The 21,769-nt window shown below is 35.9% G+C and overlaps 1 protein-coding gene across 1 annotated transcript in view; it reads right to left on the reverse strand.

Moving 5' to 3' along the window:
* The window catches only part of LOC107680546 (AT-rich interactive domain-containing protein 3A-like), a 47,194-nt gene that overhangs the window by 10,027 nt on the left and 15,398 nt on the right, over nt 1-21,769 (reverse strand). Inside the window, exons 2-4 of the mRNA XM_016476474.1 lie at nt 19,951-20,430; nt 18,373-18,655; nt 1,807-1,879 (exon numbers count right to left, since the gene is read on the reverse strand). Of these exons, the coding sequence (XP_016331960.1) occupies nt 1,807-1,879; nt 18,373-18,655; nt 19,951-20,246 (652 nt within the window). The 5' untranslated portion in view covers nt 20,247-20,430. The remainder of the gene's footprint in view (nt 1-1,806; nt 1,880-18,372; nt 18,656-19,950; nt 20,431-21,769) is intronic.

The following is a 21,769-nucleotide window of genomic DNA, read 5'->3' on the forward strand; positions in this document are numbered from 1 at the left end:
CGCATTTAACACACCGACCCTGACCCCAGACCTGTACGTCATCTTATATTTATATCATATGATAAGTGATATCAAACGAGCAGTGAGAGCAATATCACACGAGTGTCGCTTATTTTGTCCTGAATAGCACGAGTGCAAAGGTGACTGCAAAAAACAGTTCAATAAATAAGTTAATACTGTGTTATATTTTAAACACAATATTGTCTGTTTTTGCTCAACTTGGCCAATGCAAATATTACCTATAAAGTCAAAGCAGAATCGAGTGTTCACAAAGAGCTTGACTGACAGGCGATCTGAGCAATCAGAACGCGGATATTATGTGCCGCCACTGCTATTCGCCATCTTACCCGACATCTACTCCATAGAAATCCATGTTAAAACAGGGTAAAAAAGATCAACTGAATTGAAACTTTTTTCAATATAACTAAATATAAATATGTGTGGGGTAAGTGATATCTGTGCTGTTGTTGGCTGCCACAGTAACAGTAATAAGCTAAGGAATTCCTTTAAAGTACTCGTTTTGCGTACCAGAAAACCGGTCATGTCCGGCGCTGTATGCATGTCTTGCAGCGCTAAAGTTAAAATACTGAGGGTGAAATAATAAAATGGTATGTTAAAACGTGTGCTCTTATCATTCTGTGGACAGAATCCCGTGAACTTCGCCCCGATCGGGAGCTGTATATGCACATGTGCACTCATCTGTTTTCAATGCAGCTAACGTTAACCTCGCGTCACTTCATGTCATCTTCCCACTCATTAAAATATGACAAGTCTTTTACTGCAAAAAGACGGTCACTGCGACACTCTAAAGTGATGAAACTATGGCGCCATGTGCTTTTTTAAACCATTTTCTGTCTTGTCTGTCGGTGTGTTGTCAGGTTCCTCTTTGCTCTGAGATGTATTTTTCACTGCGTGAGAACATGATTTGTAGTGTACTGTGAGAGCGGCAATGTTTGTCGGGGATAGCAACAGTAACCAAGGAGGGCGGGTCTTTGCGAACGGTCAATTGGTGCGTGTCTCCAAGCAATACAGCGGTGTTTCATTTTTGAATGAATCCGCGTTTTGAATTAATCGAATGAATGAATGACTCATACAATTTTAATTATTATTATTTTTGAAATTATTAATTCCAGAGTTTTCTTCAGGCAGCATTGCTGTACACATGCATTCAACAATAAAATAATAATAAGTGTAATTTTAATTTTTTTAATTATATATAAAATTATATGCATGTATGTATGTATATGTATATATGTATATATATATAATATATGTATGTATGCATGTGTATATAATTTAATAATAAATGTAATTATTTAAATAATTATAAACATTTAATTTTTAATTATTATTTTATTTAATTACAGAGTTGCTTTTCTCCAGGCAGCAGATTGTCGTACACATGCATTTGTGCTATAAATCAACATAGCTAATAAAATTTCTCTCCCAGGTCATTAATTTATTCATCAGGAGAAGGTTTAACAGGTGTTGGAGGACATTTTCCACAGCCAGCGCAGCAGGTTTAACAGGAACACATGCTTCAGTCTCAAGGCCGGATCATGACATGGACATGTGTTCGCACTCCCACGTTTATAAACACACATGTGATTGTGGGAGCCACAGCCCTGCTTCAGCATGATATGAAGAGAGAAAACTGCAGCGCTCCGATATAAATACACAAACATCACCGTGGAGATGTGAAAGATGAGCTGGGTGTTGATGTGGAAAGGTCGGGGTCATAAAGGTCTCTAGAAGATGACATATGGACATGTCTTGATCCGTAAAAAATTATTTCTTTATAAATACCTCTCTTCTGCATAAAGCTGAACAGATCATCCAGGAACTCCTTCCTCTTCGGGTCGCTGTCTAGTTCATAGAGCTGCATATGAAAAACACACGTTAAAAAGAGCAGTGCACAAAACTGCGTTCTCATCACTCTTGATGTCCGGATCAGGAACTGCATTATATAAGCAATAAGATATAAGAGGCTGTGCTATATTGTGAAAAAGTCGTGCTAAACAGAACTGTTAGCTAGCAAGTGCTTAAAACATAATCATTATCACGGAGTACATTATTGCTAAGAGTCACTACACAATAAATTAATAAAATAAATAACTAAATAAATGACACATATAAAAACACTATTTAACAAGAAAAATTAAATGTAATTCTTTCATTAGCAGATATAGTTCCTGATTTGTAAATTAAGGTGTTAAATAAGGGGTGATTTGCAGGTTTTGTGCATTATTGAGTGAAATTTAATTAAAAATCTTAATTAAATATACATATACATATACATATATATATATATATATCATCATAATATTATATGTTATTATATATTACATGTTAAAATTATTTGTTTTATATAATTACACATTTTACATATGAAAGGTATTATGTAAATAATAAATTAATCTTATAATTATTTATTATTTTCAAAAATAACATCCAGAAAATGCAGGCCAACCAAAATGATAACTTGCTGAATTGAATTTTTCAATTAAAAAAAATGTAAATCACATAAATACTTAAAATGTTACTTTTAATTGTGCGTGTGTGTGTGTATATAGTATATATTGTGCGTCTCTCTCTCTCTCTCTCTCTCTCTCTCTCTCTCTCTCTCTCTCTCTCTCTCTCTCTCTCTCTCTCTCTCTCTCTCTCTCTCTCTCTCTCTCTCTCTCTCTCTCTCTCTCTCTCTCTCTCTCTCTCTCTCTCTCTCTCTCTCTCTCTCTCTCTCTCTCTCTCTCTCTCTCTCTCTCTCTCTCTCTCTCTCTCTCTCTCTCTCTCTCTCTCTCTCTCTCTCTCTCTCTCTCTCTCTCTCTCTCTCTCTCTCTCTCTCTCTCTCTCTCTCTCTCTCTCTCTCTCTCTCTCTCTCTCTCTCTCTCTCTCTCTCTCTCTCTCTCTCTCTCTCTCTCTCTCTCTCTCTCTCTCTCTCTCTCTCTCTCTCTCTCTCTCTCTCTCTCTCTCTCTCTCTCTCTCTCTCTCTCTCTCTCTCTCTCTCTCTCTCTCTCTCTCTCTCTCTCTCTCTCTCTCTCTCTCTCTCTCTCTCTCTCTCTCTCTCTCTCTCTCTCTCTCTCTCTCTCTCTCTCTCTCTCTCTCTCTCTCTCTCTCTCTCTCTCTCTCTCTCTCTCTCTCTCTCTCTCTCTCTCTCTCTCTCTCTCTCTCTCTCTCTCTCTCTCTCTCTCTCTCTCTCTCTCTCTCTCTCTCTCTCTCTCTCTCTCTCTCTCTCTCTCTCTCTCTCTCTCTCTCTCTCTCTCTCTCTCTCTCTCTCTCTCTCTCTCTCTCTCTCTCTCTCTCTCTCTCTCTCTCTCTCTCTCTCTCTCTCTCTCTCTCTCTCTCTCTCTCTCTCTCTCTCTCTCTCTCTCTCTCTCTCTCTCTCTCTCTCTCTCTCTCTCTCTCTCTCTCTCTCTCTCTCTCTCTCTCTCTCTCTCTCTCTCTCTCTCTCTCTCTCTCTCTCTCTCTCTCTCTCTCTCTCTCTCTCTCTCTCTCTCTCTCTCTCTCTCTCTCTCTCTCTCTCTCTCTCTCTCTCTCTCTCTCTCTCTCTCTCTCTCTCTCTCTCTCTCTCTCTCTCTCTCTCTCTCTCTCTCTCTCTCTCTCTCTCTCTCTATATATATATATATATGTATGTATATAAAATTACATGTTAGAATTATTTTAATTTAATTTTAATGTAATTATACATTTTACATATGAAAGGTGCTATATAAATAATAAATAAACCTTGTAATTATTTATTATTATTTTCAAAAATAGTGTCCATAAAATGCAGGCCAACAAAAATGATAACTTGCTGAATTAAACATGCAATGTGATGAGGTGATTTGACAAATGTAGTGAGGCCAAGTGATAACAATACAGCACACTATACTTTGGAACGGTTTTCATTGCATAATGCAAAAGCATGCAATATGCAGCCAGCATTCAGCAAGCTAGCCCTTAGTGTTCCAGAAGACCAGAACTATTACTTTTATGATGATTCATAAATTATCACATTAAAAAAATGTAATGTAAAATTTGGATCTTTAGTTTTAATTAACGCAACATATCTAACAAACGTGTGAAAGGCTGAAGGATCTGAACGATAACAGAAGCCTCATGTGCCAAAAAGGTCTCGCTATTTAATCACGCACAGGCAGAAAAACAGTGCTGGTAGCTGAGCAACGGGTTAAATTGCTCCTTCTTTCTCTTTCCTTCTTGCTTTCTTCCAGTGTTCCTGATCTCTCATTAGCAGCAGAGAGCTCTTACTCAGGGGGAGGGTCTGAGGAAACGCTGGGGGCCAGTGGAGGGTTAATTACAGGATGTATGTGTTTTAGAGGAGTGCCACACTGTAAATCTCTCAAATGACCTTCCTCTTCTCTATTTTCTGAAGGGTACTCAGCCCCCACCCTTATTTCCTTTTATCCATAATTCTACCATCAGTATCCCTTTTACCAGTGTTCAAAACCAGTCACCCAGCAGGGAGCCGATTATAGACACTTCATGACATTTTTTTTTACCTCAGTGTAATCCTTAAGGAAGAATCATAGGGAATTTAACTTATTTGTCTCAAAAAATACTTTGAGAAGTAGACATCACAAAAGTAATGCCTTGATTATCAAAAGACTGTGTGAATGAGCCAGTCTGATATTACAACACGTTAAATCTTTCAGACTGATTCATAAAAAAAAAAAAAAAAACTGGCTCAGAGTCATTTGTTTGTGAATCAGAATAGCAATGCAAGAAACACCATTAGAGGACTTTATGCCACATTCAGGTCTTGTGGTAAATAAACCATAATTACAAAATGAATTCAGTGCTATATTCTGGTGTGAATGACGTAATGACTTTGCCTCTAGCAATGTACTGGAAAATAAAGAAAGCGCAACAATGCGTACAGCTACAAAATGAGATATCAAATGTAAAATGTGTGATTAATTGTTGAAGCCGTTGCCATTTTTTTTAAAATGATGTCACAACAGACAAGTGGGAAACATTTTCTACCTCTTGCAAACATGTGTTTTATCAGAATTGGTGGAATGCAGTGTTTAAAAAACGAATGCAGTGTTTTTTTGTTGAAATTCTTGATTCCCAACTCTGATACTGTTGTCAAACAGTGATATATATATATATATATATATATATATATATAAAAATTATAAAGATATATCTTTTATTTTTTTTTGCATTTCATCTGAATTATTGCTTTTTCACATAAGCACAAATCACGAGCACATTACAGATTTAGTCGCAGCCAACAGAGCAAACGATCACATGAACGGAAACAGACTTTATTGCACTTTCATTTGAGCAGAATATTTAATTAGAGATCACTAAACTCAAACTTCCATGTTTGCTGGAGTTTTTAGCTCATGAGCACTTTTTTCCATAATGTACAGAGCAGGTGTGTGCATGGTTGCCAGGTTGGGAAGATTAAGTAAACCACTGGGCAGAATATGTATCGATTTATGAAAAAAGATCAGGTTGGGGGGATTTTAACTCTTTGAATCTGGCAACCACAAAGCTTGTGGTGGTTTGTTACCGATGCAAGACAACACAAATGCCAATTAAGAATTAAATGTTTTCAGAATAAATAACCAGTGGGCAAATATTGCAGCCCTAATATATATATATATATCAGGTTAAGAGGGACCAATCATTAAGAATCCAACTCTCATTCTGAGATCTACCCCTAAAGGGCCTTTAGCTTTCAACAATAGATAAAGCAATAGATACTTTTACCCCAAATTCTGCTGATAGCCCCCTCCCTCATACTTTAGAAACACATCTGTTTATCTGTTTAAAGCGGGTGGAGGCAAAGCCGTCTGACATTTCCTCAAACGCAGGGTAGAGAAATGTACCAGTAAAGAGTTGGTTGGATGTGAATGTTCAACTTCAACTGATTTTAGGCCTTAAATGTGGCGTCAGAAATTTGGTGATAAATTGCTGGTAAATTTAGTGAAGTACTGACTGACATTACAGCAAGACAAAAATAAACATAATAAACAACCGATAAGGGAGAATATAAACAAGCATTTGCATCCCCATTTGAATTCAGGAATGTTGATGAGTTTCCCAAGAAATGGGCACAGAAATAATTACACACACATGTAACATACAATCATGTTACTAGTAGGGCTGCAGGATAAATCCCATTTTAATTGTGATTGCATTAGCATAATCGTCTGTGATAATTGCCCACTGATTATTTATCCTAGAGGTACTTTATTTTAATTTGCCATTTGAATTATATTGCATAACAAGCCTTCACAAGCTTTCATGGTTGGGGTTGCCAGATGTCAAGAGGTAAAATCCCACAATCAGAGATTTTTCATAAATTGATACGTTTTCTGTCCAGAGGCTTACTTAATCTTTCCAACCTGGCACACACTCTCTCTGCATTACGGAAAAAGCGCTGATGAGTTGAAAACACAGACAAACATGTAAGCTGGAGTTTAGCAATCGCTATTGAGATCTTCTGCTCAAATAAAAGTGTAATACAGTCAGTGTTTTCTTTATGCACTCATTTGTGCTGTTTGTTGCGAGTTGATGTTTTCTTGATTTGTGGTTATGTTTCAGTACAATAACTGATGAAATGTAAAAAAAAAAAACATGTAAAATGTTCTGAGCAAAATAATCATGATTAACTGTTTAACCCTTATCATGCAGCCCTAGTTACAAGTGACAAAATAAAGGTGTGTAATGCTTTTGTGGGTCAATTTTACATCTCAAAAGGTTTTCAGAAGTGAGCGAGTGATTGAATGCTGAATCGGATACCTTGGATCGACACTGAGAAGGTCTGACATTGTTTCGATGACACATGAGCTGTTGTGCTATTTCACACCTGCCAATCACCTCAAGAGGCAGGCAAAACGACAATACGGGGGAAGGGCCGGAAACGAGCGAGGTCCAAATGGGGGAAGGGTAACTATGAAAGCACATAAGAACAGTATCGATTCTCATAGAGGCGCCTGTTCTCAGACGCCTCGATCTGACTTCATTTGAATGGTGGGGTTGCATTGAGGGCAAAGGAGAATGTGGTTTCTGTATTACTGAGAGAAACTACAGGGTCACAACGTACCTAGCTAAAGAGTGCCTCACATGAAACACCTGCAGGGAATGAGAAATTGATTTTTAGAAACCCGAAACTCTGAATTCTAGCTAAATTATTCAAATTATTTATTAATTTAACCAGTACTGAAATCTCTGTGGGCTGTGAGTCAGTCCAAAGTTTCGAATACACTGAATAAGATAGTATGAAAAACCTGCGTGATAATAATCATGGTTATTTTGTGCTCTCTCTCTCTCTATATATATATATATTTTTTTATTTATTTTATTTTTTTTTCCCATTTATGAGGAAAGCTCTGACTGGGGGATTTAAACTCTTGATATCTGGCAACCATGAAAGTGCATGGAGGCTCATTACCAGTGCAAATGCCAAAAGAAAATAATTTTCAGGATAAATAATCAGAGGACAAATTTTGCAGATGAATATGCTTAATAAATCAAGAGAAGAAAAAAATCGTGATCACAATTAAAATATGATTTTTTTTTCTATTAAAAAAACATTTAGTGGTGTTTGCTAATAAAATTGCCTAAAAAAAATCAAATGAGTGAAAAATCTAGACTTACATGTAAGGAGAAACTAACAAACACATTAAAAATGTAACAAAATAGTATCTTAACTGGGTCTATGGTTTTAACTAAGGCATTATTTCTGACAAACATATCAACGTGTGAAAGATGATAACAGAAACCACAATTACAAACCATAACCTAAATTGTTTAATACACCACAACAAAGCAATTTATTGAACCCACGAGTCATGATTTAAGCATTCTCATGTCTAAAGTCACAGAAACGGCAAAAAACTGCACAAAGCACAACACAGATGTCACAAATAACTTTAAATTTGAGATACTTGCTCTGACAGAAATAAAGAGATGAAAAAGGGAGGAACTATCAGCTCGGTAGCAAGTTACATTTGGTATTGTAACAGCTCCAGACAGTTATTTTTTGCACATTGAACCCTGCTCACTTCCTGTCAGGGTTATATAAGCAAACCTAAAACCACAAAATACCATAAAAAATGTTACATAAAATAAACTTAAACTTATTTTATTTCAACTAGTTTCCAAGGTTGCACTTCTCATCTTCCTATGGTTTAACTTGATGTACTAATAACTAAAACTGAAACTGAAACAAAAATGAATAAAAACTATATTGACATTTAAAAACAACAAAAATGGCAAAAACACAACAAAATTACTAAAATTAACATGAAAGCAGAAAATATAAATATTAAATATTAAAAAAAGAGCTTCTCAATTGTACTAAAATAACACAGCTTCCTGTCTCACATCTCATGTGGCCGGTTCATCTTCAACAATGTAAAGTTGACAAACATTTGACTTCTGATCACAGATTTGTCCACCAACCCTTTCTTTGGGTCTCATTCACAAACTGCACGTGTGCAAACATTAGTGTGTAAAACCTGCGTGGGCAAATGGTTTCACACAGAAAACATGATTCATAAATAAATGTTCACATCTTTCTAAATTTAGAACCAACTCAAACCACGCATACTTAAAAAAACCCAACTCTTGGTTGAATTAGAAAAAAAAAGAAAGTACATTAAAGGGAAGAAAAAAACACTCCAGGATGATGGACAAAAAGTTTCAGGGTCAATCCATACTTTAGGGTACATTTCAAGTTCATTGATGATAATTATATTTTTTATAACAATTTTCTTCTGAAATATCCTATTTTATCTATTAAGAGAATACATACTATAATCTCTCACACATATTTTGTGCACCGTTTTTAAGTTTGCTAGGAATTGCCTTTATGTCCCTTAAATTACAATTTTTGCAAAGTCTGCTTTTTGAATTGGTGAATTCAAAATAATGAATAAAACTTGTAAAGTCAAGATTTTCTGTACTACATTTATTTACAGAATCCAAATACCTTAGAAAAAATAGACTTGATTTTAAATGTAATTTACTTCCAAAAAAAACAATTATATATATGTATATATATATAAAAAAAATGTTTATCACAAAATCATGTGACCAGCATCATGTGATGTCTTTTTTTTTTCTTCAAAAAACATAACATTTGGTTGGCCAGACAAGGCCTGCCATTGAAATCAATCGTTATCCTGTCAACCCATACAATTTGTCTGTAACATAGCTCACTAACAAGGATAACATGTTTTTCTTTCTAATATCAAAATGGTGTTAAATTATTAAACTTGGCAACTAGCAGATGAGTTCCGCTGATAAAATAGACTGAAACCAATAGTTGTTTTACTGTGTATACACCTTTTTCCTGATGTCAAATGTACCCTAAATTATAGAATGACTCTTAAGAGACAAGTGTGATGCAATGGAAAAGTCCTAGCCTAAGCTTTTCGTCCATTTTTGTTTACATTCCAATGTCTAGAAGCCCGAGCCTGACATCAGCTCTGAAGCAGCAGCAATGTCTGGACAATATCCAGCTATGAACTACTCCCCATAACAGCAATTCCTGTCCACAAGGGCTCGTTTTCCTGCTTGGACATGAGTGAGTCGTCTATGCAATTAAAGCTGTTTGAATGGCAGAATGCCTATGGGAGATGTCTGTCTGAAACAAAATAGGAATACATGATGTCACGTCTACATTAACAAGACCATTCATTCAACGTGTAGGACTTTTTTTCTGAGAGAGGAATAATTAAACGGTTGACTGATAATAGGTCAGTGGTGAAATCAAATTTGTGAATTAGGCAAATCAGACAATGATTTGTTTAAACATCACGAGCTGTGAGAGCTTCATTTGTTTATACAGACCTGGAATTCGCAGGGCTGCACGATAAATCACATTTGAATCATTATCTGGTTCTCTCGATTTGACTTGTTTGCCACATTTGCCCGCTGGTTATTTATCCTGAAACTGTTTTGGCATCTTGCTTTGTTACCAAGCCTCCACAAGCTTTCATTGTTGCGGTTGCCAGATGTCAAGCGTTAAAATCCCCCAATCAAAAATTTTCATAAATCAATTCATTTTCTGCCCAGTGATTTACTTAACTTCACAACCTGGCAACCATGGGCACACATGCTCTCTGCATTAACATGTAAACTGAAGTTTAGCGATCTCGATTTAGATATTATGCTCAAATAAAAGTGGAATACAGCCAGTCTGTGTTCGTTCACGTGATCGTCTGCACGGTTTGCTGCAAACAAAACAGCAAGCAAACAATGCGAGTTGATACTCTCTTGATTATTAATTCTACATAATTAGATAATTCTAATGAAACGCTAAAAAAAACTAAAACGGCAGTAAGTGATTATATTTTTTTGAGCAAAACAATCAATATTAACAGTTTAACCATTATCGTGCAGCCAAAAACAATGCAACAATACCGAATGTAATTAGCAACTGGTCAAGCGATGATATGGAACATAATTAGCAAGAGTTAAAGAAAATTTACAGCCATTCAAATAATAATAATAAGTAATTAGCAAGAGTGCATGTAAATTAAAAAAAACGAGTGAAATCTTATATTGAGCAAACAATGAATCAAAACTGCAATTAAAACATAAAAATATACTGTATAAGAGTCCAAGCTTCACTTCAGCTTGGAGCATTTAAATGGTTCCCCCCCACCCCCTCAATTTGCACTGAGCAAATCAATGTTTAATGTTAAAACCACTAAATGGCAACTGACTGTAGAGGGTGTGATGAATTTTTAAAGAGCTCTTTCCTTTACTGTCCATCTGGGCTCCATTTGTCCTGCTGTTCATGTTTACAGCGGACATCAAAGGATACTTCTCTTTTTCTCAGGAAGTTGGTGTGAGAGGAAGAAGTGTAACATTTTATAGAGCTGCAAAATGAGAAATATTTTCTCTTCACACTTGATGTCATGATAGACTCTTACATAATAATACGTCCAGCTGGTTTATGACTAAATTAATTAAAAGTAAATTCTCAAATACAGCTACATGGGAAGGCTAGTCCCTATGCACCTTAAACCACACAGCAACAAAATTTACCAGATGCAGTAGTATTATGAATTATATTCATGCAAAAAAACATTTGAGGTTGTGCATTCCAGTGGTTTTACAGTTAAGCGGCAGGTTTCACCTAAAAGTGAATTAATGAATCATCACTTACTCGCCTTTATGTCATTCCAAACCTGTATGACTTTCCTCTGTTGAACAAAGATATTTATCAAAAACATATTTGGTTAATAGAAGAAAGAAGGTCATACAGGTTTGGAACAACATGAGGTGAAAAATACTCTTTAAAGGGGTCCTATTATGCTCTTTTACAAAGTCTTGATTTTGTTTTGGTGGTGTACTAGAACAGGCTCTCATACTAGGTTGTTCAAAAAACACATTATTTTTCACATATTTTACATTATTACACCTCTCTCCCCAGTCTGGCATGAACGGCTCGAATAGTTTTTGAAAAGGGATTTCTGTTAAATAAAATCTCCTTTTACTGCTTTACTTGTACATATTTTATCTTTTTGATAAAATATGTGTATATAATATTGTGTATATATAGATGGATACACACACACACAGAGCATTACAATTGTAGTTCAAGTTCAAATGGCTGAATTCTGTAAAGCCTAAAAAAATTTTTTTTCAATAGTGTTTGGCACTGTTAGTTCTGTTATCAGGAAGAAGAAGTTGCATAAAACCACCCAGACAGTGAGTACATATAGATACACCTTCCTATATGAGGTCGATACAATTCTGTTAAACAGAATCATCTCTTGGAGTTGTTGATGAAACAGTGACCACCTGCCAGCACCGAAAGGACAATTTGCATAGGGACAAAAATCTGCTGCAACGTATGTTTCTTGTACCTTACTTACAAGAGGATGTTTAACAACAGAATTTAAAAAAAGTCAAATCAGAACAAATCCAACGAATTAAAACCACAAACTTGGCCAGCAGCAGACAATAGAACTAAAGCCATCCTCATTGTGTGAATGATTGCGACATGTCATTTTTGATACCAGTGAATAAATCTGTTTCTTTATTCAATTCACTTCATGGCAGGCGCAGATAGTTGTGCTAGAGGCTTTGGCAGCATGCCTTAAAACACGATTAATTAATATCTGTATCAAACATAATCAGAGACACAGTGGCTTTGCATGTATTTTGGCCGTGTCCCAGCTGTTTCAGGAAAGAGAGCAGCTGTCAGCCTTTCACATGCTCTGGGTAACGCCGGAGGACAGGCTGACTGCTAGATGGCAGGGTTTCTGCAGGTTTTATTAAGGTAATTTTTTTTTAAAAGACTTTAAGTAAAGGAAATCCAAGGAACCCAATGTGTATTAGCAATACAACTTCCAGCCAGACCCGTAGCCAGCTATGAGGTATTGGAAATTTATGAGGTCAATTTTTCATGTTCAAAAATAAAATTTGTTCTCTGAATTACTAATTTGCGATTTAAAACTCCTCATATGAATGTCTGCATGACATGTATAATTCAGTTCAGACAGTTTGCAAGAATGTTTAGCATCCGTGGTATGAAAATGATCGCTGCGAGACGTGCTGGAGGAGTGAACAAGGCTTGAGAGAGCTGCGAGTGGATGCCAGATCCAGCTATTATAAGCGTTTTGGACTTGTCTTTTCCACTTAATTTGACACTTTATAAAGTTAATCAAGTGAGAAGTTGCAGTTTAGCGTCAGCGATATTTTTATCTCGTCTTATTTGCAAAGATTTAAAATAATTTCAGTTAATTTTTTTTATTTCGGGTTTCTTTGTTTTATAGCAATATCTGGCAACACTGTATCGCCGGCACTTAAACTAATCAAAAAAGCCGATGGACAGGTTATTGCTGACAAGATAGCAGATTCGGTAAGGTAAACGCAAAAAATATCATGATATTATCCATCAGAAACATTATCAACGCTGTTAAAAACAGTATCAATTAACACGTGTACACAGATCTAGAACAAGTAGGTTACAGAATGAAATTAAATAGCCTTCGAAAACACTAGCCATGCAAATTTTCAGTCATGCTAAAAACATTCATAAGAGCACAAGACAAAGTCATCATCTATATAGCAATGATTATTAATGAAAACTGTAACAGTAATGTTTTGTTGCATGATTAATAAACAACTGATAAAATTATCCACCCCTATAGTAAAATATTAACACATTTTGATGCAATAAACATGGTATAATTTAATTGTCGATCCCTCCAAAACAGAGAAAACATCTTTCACAAACATATACATGTCTGTATCTTTTAAAGTGTTTAGTGTATATAAAATAAGTTGTATTTGTAGGGGCTATTGTAGCATTCTTCATTCTTAACCCCACCCTGGACCTCACTCATTTTCAAACCCTAGCTCCGGCCATGCTTCCAGCTGATCTCCGTTACTTTTTAATACATTTTACAGAAAGCAGCTTAAGGTTTGAATAGCTCTGCTCCAAACCACTAGAACATGAAAATAGCTTTTACCTCACCTTCTGATCGCACGGCAAAAACAAATGATGCTCTTCATTAGTATATTTTGCCTTGTTTTCCAGCGCAAATATCTAAAGATTCTTAAATCAGGATACATTTACTTGAGAAGCAAAATTACTTGTTATCTGTAAAATTAGTCTAAATTTAGTGAGTTTGTGATAAACTAAACAATTATCCGCCAATGGGCTCAGAAAAAAATGTGACTTAATTCAAAGGGAAAACAAGTTTTTGACAGATATTTGTTCTGTTTTTAAACAAACGCATGTAATTTTGTTCAAGCTCTCATTCATTTTGCATCTCAAGTAAATGTATCTTGATTTAAGGATATCTGTATTGGAAAACAAGAAAATACTGAGGAGTCATTTTTTGCCATTTATGCCATGATTTGATGAATTTGAGCTCGGATTTAAGACTAAGAATTTGTGGAAGGGTGAATTAAGACTTTTTAAGACCCACAGAAATGAGTCATGGGTTTTATTGGTTAAAAGTGTGCCAGAGTTCAGTTTGGAAAGGTTCCAGCTGTGACAGCCAATAAAGACGTTGGTGTTTTTTTTTTTTTTTCTGCCAGGGTCCAGATTATCACTCTCCCTCAGGCACATTCTTCACTGCCCCCACCCACCTGCCCAAAATAAACCACGGGCCTTAACCCTTTCCACATATACGGCAGCACAAACTACACCAAACAAACTAGTGTTATGATGCAACAGGTAAAAAAACCATTAGTGTGTCGTTGCAACTGGGCGTATCATCTCGTATTCACGTTCTCGTATTCAGAACAGGAGCAGAGGTGTAAAGTATTCATTATACAACCATTCAAGTACCACCCAATCATTGTGCAACATCTCAACGTACAGACTGTGCTGCTCGTCTTGATTGCATAACTGCCCACGATATTCATGTTTTCTGGCAACGACTTGATATGAAGATCAAGCTTGAACTGAATGCTAAAGCCCCTATAGCATTTCTGTCGCCCGCTAACCAACAGTTGTAAACACCTGCAAACGCTTCACTCAGCACATCACATGCCCAGCATACGCACATCAAATGACCTTGCTCTCAAAAGCAGGGTAACAAAATGTTCAAATCCAACATGATTGTTAAAAGAATAATAACCTGCAGTGCTCCGTAACCAGAAATCTGGGTTTAAAAATTCCCAAGGAAGGGTGAAGTCACAGCACTTCATGAAGCCAAGTCATAATGGGAAAGCAGTATTACAACGGCATGGAACATATTCACGAGAGTGCTACTGCATGGTGCCTTTCAGTTCCATAAATCAGCCACAAATGATCTTATGTTGACAAAAGTAAAACAGGGGTTTTCACTCAGTCAGTGAGCTCACGCTGCGGCTGAACTATCCACTTTTTCCTACGGCCCATGACGATTTGCGCAAATAAACAATCGGCAATAAGCATTTTCAAAACCTGGGTACGATGAGGTGACATTATTTTCCTCACCCTTCAACAATCGATCATTAAAAGGAAATTTAAAAATGTGTAAAAGCATTAACAAATTATTCTGAACATACCAGTAATAACTCCTCCTCCTATCCGCAGCAATATCACAGGCGAGTTAAATATCATACGTGTCTATATTTCGTAACAATTACATTTTACAGCATCCGTGTGAATACAAACCTGGAAAGAGACATGAGGATTTGGGGAGAAAAATGAAAGATTCTTAGTGCATTCCAGGGAATTATTCATGGTATATATTGTGAATTAAATCGGGAGAGCAGCAGCAGAATACAAAGGAAACATGAAAATAATCAGGAGGAAAATAATGCTGAAAAGAGCTATTCTATAGATATTGTTGTTATATTGCGTCACATTAATATACCAAACATAATGCTATTCTCCTGACTTCTGAAAATAGAAAGTGAATGAAAATTTACCTATGAATGATTTGAGTGGAACTTCCACAAACCGGAAGTGCCTCCCATAATTTAAAAGTAGGCTTGCTAGGAAAAAGGTGAATAGCTTCATTGATTATAAAGGGAGCGTTCTTTGCTCTCTTTCTGTACAAACCCATTCATAATTTGAATAAAAGTGAAATTTTTCATGCTGCTATGTACACACTGATAAGTACGACCGTATTAAAATGCAGGACTGAATCTGAAATTGCGATGTTTGACATAACCACAGCAACTGTCAAAATAGATTTGTGCATAAAGTCTTGCATTGTAAGTGCAATAGATCTACCTTTAATGCATTTCTTTGATATTTAATTACTTTCATTTGATCATGTTTATGTAACTGAACAATATTTTAAGACTACAAGCTAATGCTTTAATGTATGATTTACTTATAACTATTAATAGCATTAATAATTAACAAATTTTAATACATTTTCAAATAATTAATTTTGGAAATATTAAAATAAAAGAGGTATCAACAACCATGGAATTTTACTTGTATTTTACTGGTACTGTGACAAAACTACTTAGCATTTAAAATAAATAAATAAGCTCTTTTTTTGGCTTTCAGTGTGTAACACAGCTGATTGACAGGTGCTGTTGTCATGACCGCTGCTCCAGATGAAGACTCTTCATTGGCTCAAACAGCAGGGCAAACAAACTCTTCCTGTCTCTAGGAACTAATTTAAAACGAGTCCTTCAGTGTTCAAAGTTCATTTCGAGAAACCAACAAATAATATGCATGTATGGGATTCTGCATGATCCGGCATTTGGCTTCATGTTCTGAGACAATCTGTAATTATGCCTTGAACCTTTCTTTATTTCAGCTCACATGACAGCATAACAAGCCACAGCCTGCACTTACGAGCTAAACAACCACAGCTAATATATAGCTGTGTGACAGATAATGTGTGTTGGGAATGTCAGTGTTTCATATATGGTTCGGGTTTAACAAATAGCAAGAACACACGTAAATGCATGAAGTAAAAAATTTCCACAATTTCAGGATCACAGCTACAGGCTGGTAGGACAGCGATCTTGGAATTAATGCATATAGCTTGCAATTAGTTGTGCACCAACATAATTAAACTACAAAATGTGTGCATTTAGATGTAGTGTGTTTTTGAGCAGTGCTGCTCAGATGAACTCAATGCCTCTTGCTTAGTTCATGAGTTCTGCTTTCATAACCCACTTCACAAAATCTCACACTCGGCATAAAACACAGCAGCTTCAGCCCCAGATCAATTAGCCAAGTTATTTCCTCAAGTCCTGCATGCTGTCGTTGCTTGCAAATATTTATTTGAAAGACTGTTTTGCTTCAACAAACTTCTCCAGGCACAACCCCTTCAGAAGATCATTAGACCGTAACGCTGCTATATCAAAGTAATACGCTGCCACTGCATATAAATATTTGCATTAGGACTAGTGAAAGCAACACATTCTATTCTTTACACAACATTTATCCTACATACCTGCAAGCATCCAGGTGTGCGAGGTGTGTTTATTTGGTCTGTATTTTTTTAGACTAACATCACTGTAGCAGGACCTGTTTTAGGTTAGAATTACCCTGTCTACCAGGACAGTCTGAAATTAATGCTTGGGGCAAAAAACACCACCAAAGTCAACAAAAATGCCATTTCAAGATTCAAGATAGGAGGGCAAAAAAAGAATACCCTGCACAGTTTAGCAGGATCTAAATCTACATGAATGAAAAGTGTCGATTGCAGCATTACATTTACAGGAGATTTGCTCATGTTGCATCAGAATTCACTTTGCAGCGTTGAGCGTTCTAACCAATCACGCACGTTTCTGTTGAGCTTGTAAATGCAATGGCCAATCAGAAGTGTTCTGATTCATCACCGTGGAGAATGCTGGAGTTGTTCAGTGACTCACTGATGCAATTCTGAATTTGCATTCACCAATTCTCTCATCATTCTAAACAACAAATCCAGAAAATATGTAAGTAAGTGTCATTTTGCAATGTAGACAGCTTAAGTGATTATAACGGGAGTTTTTGCAAAACTCTTCGAACACTTCAGTGTTCTTTGCTGGCTTTCTTTATATAATTTACTCCCTTTTTTTCATGCTAGTGAAATAACCAGTGTGATTTTCTAATGCATAAAAAGAAACCAATTCATATACTGTTCGTAGCTTATTTTGTCTGTAGCCAGAAAAAAAACGTACTATTAATTGACTTTATTAATCATTACAACAATATCAAGAGCAATAATGATTGTCATTGCAGCTTCACCCTCTAATGCAGTGGTTCTCAAACTGGGGTACGCGTACCCCTGGGGGTACGTGAGATGACGGTGAGGGGTACGCGAACAAAATTCTGAGTTTTGGCATTCATTTAATACCCCAACTTAAAGCAACATTAAAACCGAACGTATTTCTGACAAGCAAAATGCCGCTTCTAATGTAAAAACAGGAAAATGGGGGTCCCGTAAACGGTCAAATACATGATATCCAATCAGCTTACCTCATTTTTTGCGGTCAAAACTGACTGCATCCACACAAGCAGCGTGCATGTGATAGGATGGCAGCTGAATATGCTGCTTTAGCAAATCGCGCTGCCGTTCAATGTATCTTTAAAGTAGATCTTCACTAAATAGCATGAAGAGCAAATAAGTGTGTGTAAATAAACATAGGCGCCATGTCAGATGCATCTTCTGTTCCACCTTTGCAGATGGCTTTTGTTGATTAAAAAAAAAAATTAAAATTGAGTGGTAACAATCTATAGTATTGTGGTTACTGAAGTAACTGGTTAAATTTAAAGATATAGCTCAGCTAGAAATGAAAATATTGTCATCTTTTACACACCCTCATGTTGTTACAAGCCTGAGTTTCTTTCTTCTGTTGAACAAAAAAGAAGATAGTCTGAAGAATGTTGGTAACCAGACAGTTGCTGGTAGCCATTGACTTCCATAGCAATTATAAAAACACCCCTGGAAATTCAAATGTTCAAATGTTGCCCCCTTAGTGTACAAGTTAATTTCTGACCTGTCTGAACTGCTCCTCATAGGTCCAGTCTGCATGGTCCTGTCCATGGAGTGGCCCGTGGGATGAATGAGCGGAGTGAGTCAGCGGCCGCGGTTCGCTCTCAGAACCAGGCCGAGCCTTTAGCAGCTGGGAGTGAGGGTGTAAATGGCGGTGGGGTAAGAGGAGAATGCCTCTGCCTGGGATGACGGCCTCATGGCCCGACGGCAGCCCTTCATCACCTAGATCGTCAACATAATCTTCCTCCATCTCACCCTCAAAGTCATCTTCATCCCATTTCTGTTTTCTGCACAGAAACACATGAGATGAAATGTTAGAGAGGGACGCTTATTAATTCAGGCAAATTAAAACATTAATAATGAACGAAACACAATGAAATATTGCTATGGGTTAATTGCCATCCAAATACCATACCACGAGTTCTGTTAAAATGAGAAAATAATTTACAGAAAGCAGCAGGTACACAGTAGACTTGTACATTTTTTTGAAGATGTGAGGGGATGTTTGTCTAATTTCTTTGTCATGTTTACTGCTTTGTTGAAAGATTTATGGAATTTATGGCTCAAATTAGATTTTTTTTTATTTCCCTCAACATTACACATACACTACATGTTAAAAGTAGAATAATTAAGATTTATGTTTTTGAAAGAAGTCTTTTATGCTCACGCATTTTTTTTTTTGAGTAAAAATACATTAAAAACAGTTATATTGTGAAATATTATTACAATTTAAAATAGATGTTTTCTATTGTAATATATTTTTAAATGCAATTTATTCTTGTGGTTTAAAACTGAATTTTTATCAGCTATAACTTCAGTCTTCAGTGTCACATGATCATTCAATATGTTGATTTGGTACTTTATTATTACTGATAATTGAGTCCCACTAATAAAGACTTAAATAAATGTTCTTTTTATTATCAATGCTTTAAACAGTTTTCGCTGCTTAATATTTTTGTGGAAATCATGATACATTTTTGTTTTCATGATTTGCTGATGAATAGAAAATTTTATAAACAGAAGAACAGCATTTGAAATAAATCTTCTGTAACGGTCTTTACTGTCAGTTTTGATCAATTTAATGCATCCTTGCTGAATAAAAGTATTAATTCATATTCTTTCTTAGCCCAAACTTTTGAATGGTAGTGTATCACAGTGTATCAATATTTAACACTGATAATAATCAAATTAGCAGCAAATCATCACATTAGAATGATTTCTGAAGGATCATGTGACGCTGAAGACTGGAGTAATGATGCTGAAACTTGAGTTTTGATCACGGGAATAAATTACATTTTAAAATATATTACAGTACAATAGAAAACTGTTTTTTAACTGTAATAATATTTCACAATATTACAGTTTGCTTTTGATCAAATAAATGCCGCCTTGGTGAGCAGAAGAGACTTCCTTCAACAATGTTTAAAAAAATCGTAATTATTCCAAATTTCTGGCCGGTGTATGTAATGAACTTCCATTCATTTAACAACACTTATATGCATATGCAATAGTCACTAGTTCAGTAACATAATAAGTAACAACCAACTCATTTGCATTTATTTGCATATGACTGCCCACTTACATCTGCTCTTCCTCCTCAGACCCCATCATATCTTTGTATTGCTCCCCTTCCTCTTCATCATCGTCGTCTCCTCCACTGCTGTGCTCAGACATGGGGCTGTTGGCCCTCTGAAGTCCAGCTGCTACTGCGCGCATTGCTGCCAGCGCTGCCATCTGCGCATGCTCGGTTTCAGAGGCAGAGATTGCTTTCAGCTCCTCCCCTATGGGGGCGGTGCTGTGTGACTGCCCCGCCTGCTCCATCAGCAGTTTGGCTCTCTGCTGTCTGTGCAGGTTCTCCATCACCGCCTGCAGCTTCATTGTCTGGGAAACAGGACACGCTGGGATTCTGGCCCCTTCACTTCCCCCCAACAGCCGAAAACAGATCGCACCACTTTCTGTGAACTTGATCCAGAAGGCAGGGCTTCAGGGAACCGGAAGTGTTGGTCTTGCACTCGATGGACACCAGCTAAGTGGAAGATGACCCCCACACAAAGGGGCCTACCTGAGAAAAACAAAAAAGTATAAAACATTGTTTTTTAAATATTCGATAATTCGAAATGTATTATGCACTGAAATTTGAGCAACCCAAAATTTTCGGCCGAAATAGCAATTCTCGGTTTCAACTGAAACAGAGAATATAAAAATAGAGAAATATGAAAATAGAGGCTTTTGCATCTGAATTCTTCATATTTCTAAGTGCCGTTTGAAATTTTCTTCTAAAATGAGGATTTCTTTATCAGGCTTCTATGTGTAGATTCAGTAGTTGAACTTTAATAGCAATGAATATGTTCTTTTCATTGCCATTAAAATGAAATAACTGAACATAAACATAGGAGCCTGAGAAAAATGCTCATTTTAGAAGAATATTTCAGGCGGCACTTAGAGGCTTTTGTATCTGAATTCTTAATACATATATAGTCTTCATTATTGTCTTCATTATTTAATGTATGTTTGAATAAATCTTATTACAGTCACCTATTTATAGTTCAATAACAAATTGGAGCAGAAATAAAATCCTGTTATTAAAGTTGACATAAAAAGGTAAGTGCAATTTAAATGTTTGCATAACTCCGTATTGATTATTAAATACATCTGATCAATTAATTGATTATTAAATAGCATTTATTTTCCATTTCGGGCCAGAATGTTTAAGGTGCATCACTGATAAATCACAATATTTTTTAATTGACTCTGGGGGAAAAAAAAAAAAAAAAACACATTTTTGGAATTAATTCTTATTATTCAATTCATAACCATTTCAAGATAAAAAAAAAAAATGGCAGAAAGCAGCAGGCAGTATATTCAAAGTCTTCTGAAGCCACAAAATAGATAATAAAAAGATTGAAAGTCTTTATTCTATGCATACATTACTTTGGAACCCATTAATAAGTTAATGATAGAAGAATGACAGATTAATCTTTTTATTCAGTTCAAAAAATTGATCAATTTGCTCTTAAAAATTCAAATGGGACTTTCAAGGTTCAATATTCCCCTCTTCACTAAAACTTGAAAAATACATAAAAACGGCACATTTTTGAGTGATGATGTCAAGATAAAAAAAAAAATGGCAGAAAGCAGCAGGCAGTATATTCAAAGTCTTCTGAAGCCACAAAATAGATAAGAAAAAGATTGAAAGTCTTTATTCTATGCATACATTACTTTGGAACCCATTAATAAGTTAATGATAGAAGAATGACAGATTAATCTTTTTATTCAGTTCAAAAAATTGATCAATTTGCTCTTAAAAATTCAAATGGGACTTTCAAGGTTCAATATTCCCCTCTTCACTAAAACTTGAAAAATACATAAAAACGGCACATTTTTGAGTGATGATGCAAAAG

The sequence above is a fragment of the Sinocyclocheilus anshuiensis genome, unplaced genomic scaffold (assembly GCF_001515605.1).
Source record: "Sinocyclocheilus anshuiensis isolate Anshui unplaced genomic scaffold, SAMN03320099.WGS_v1.1 scaffold308, whole genome shotgun sequence".
Lineage (NCBI taxonomy): Eukaryota > Metazoa > Chordata > Actinopteri > Cypriniformes > Cyprinidae > Sinocyclocheilus > Sinocyclocheilus anshuiensis.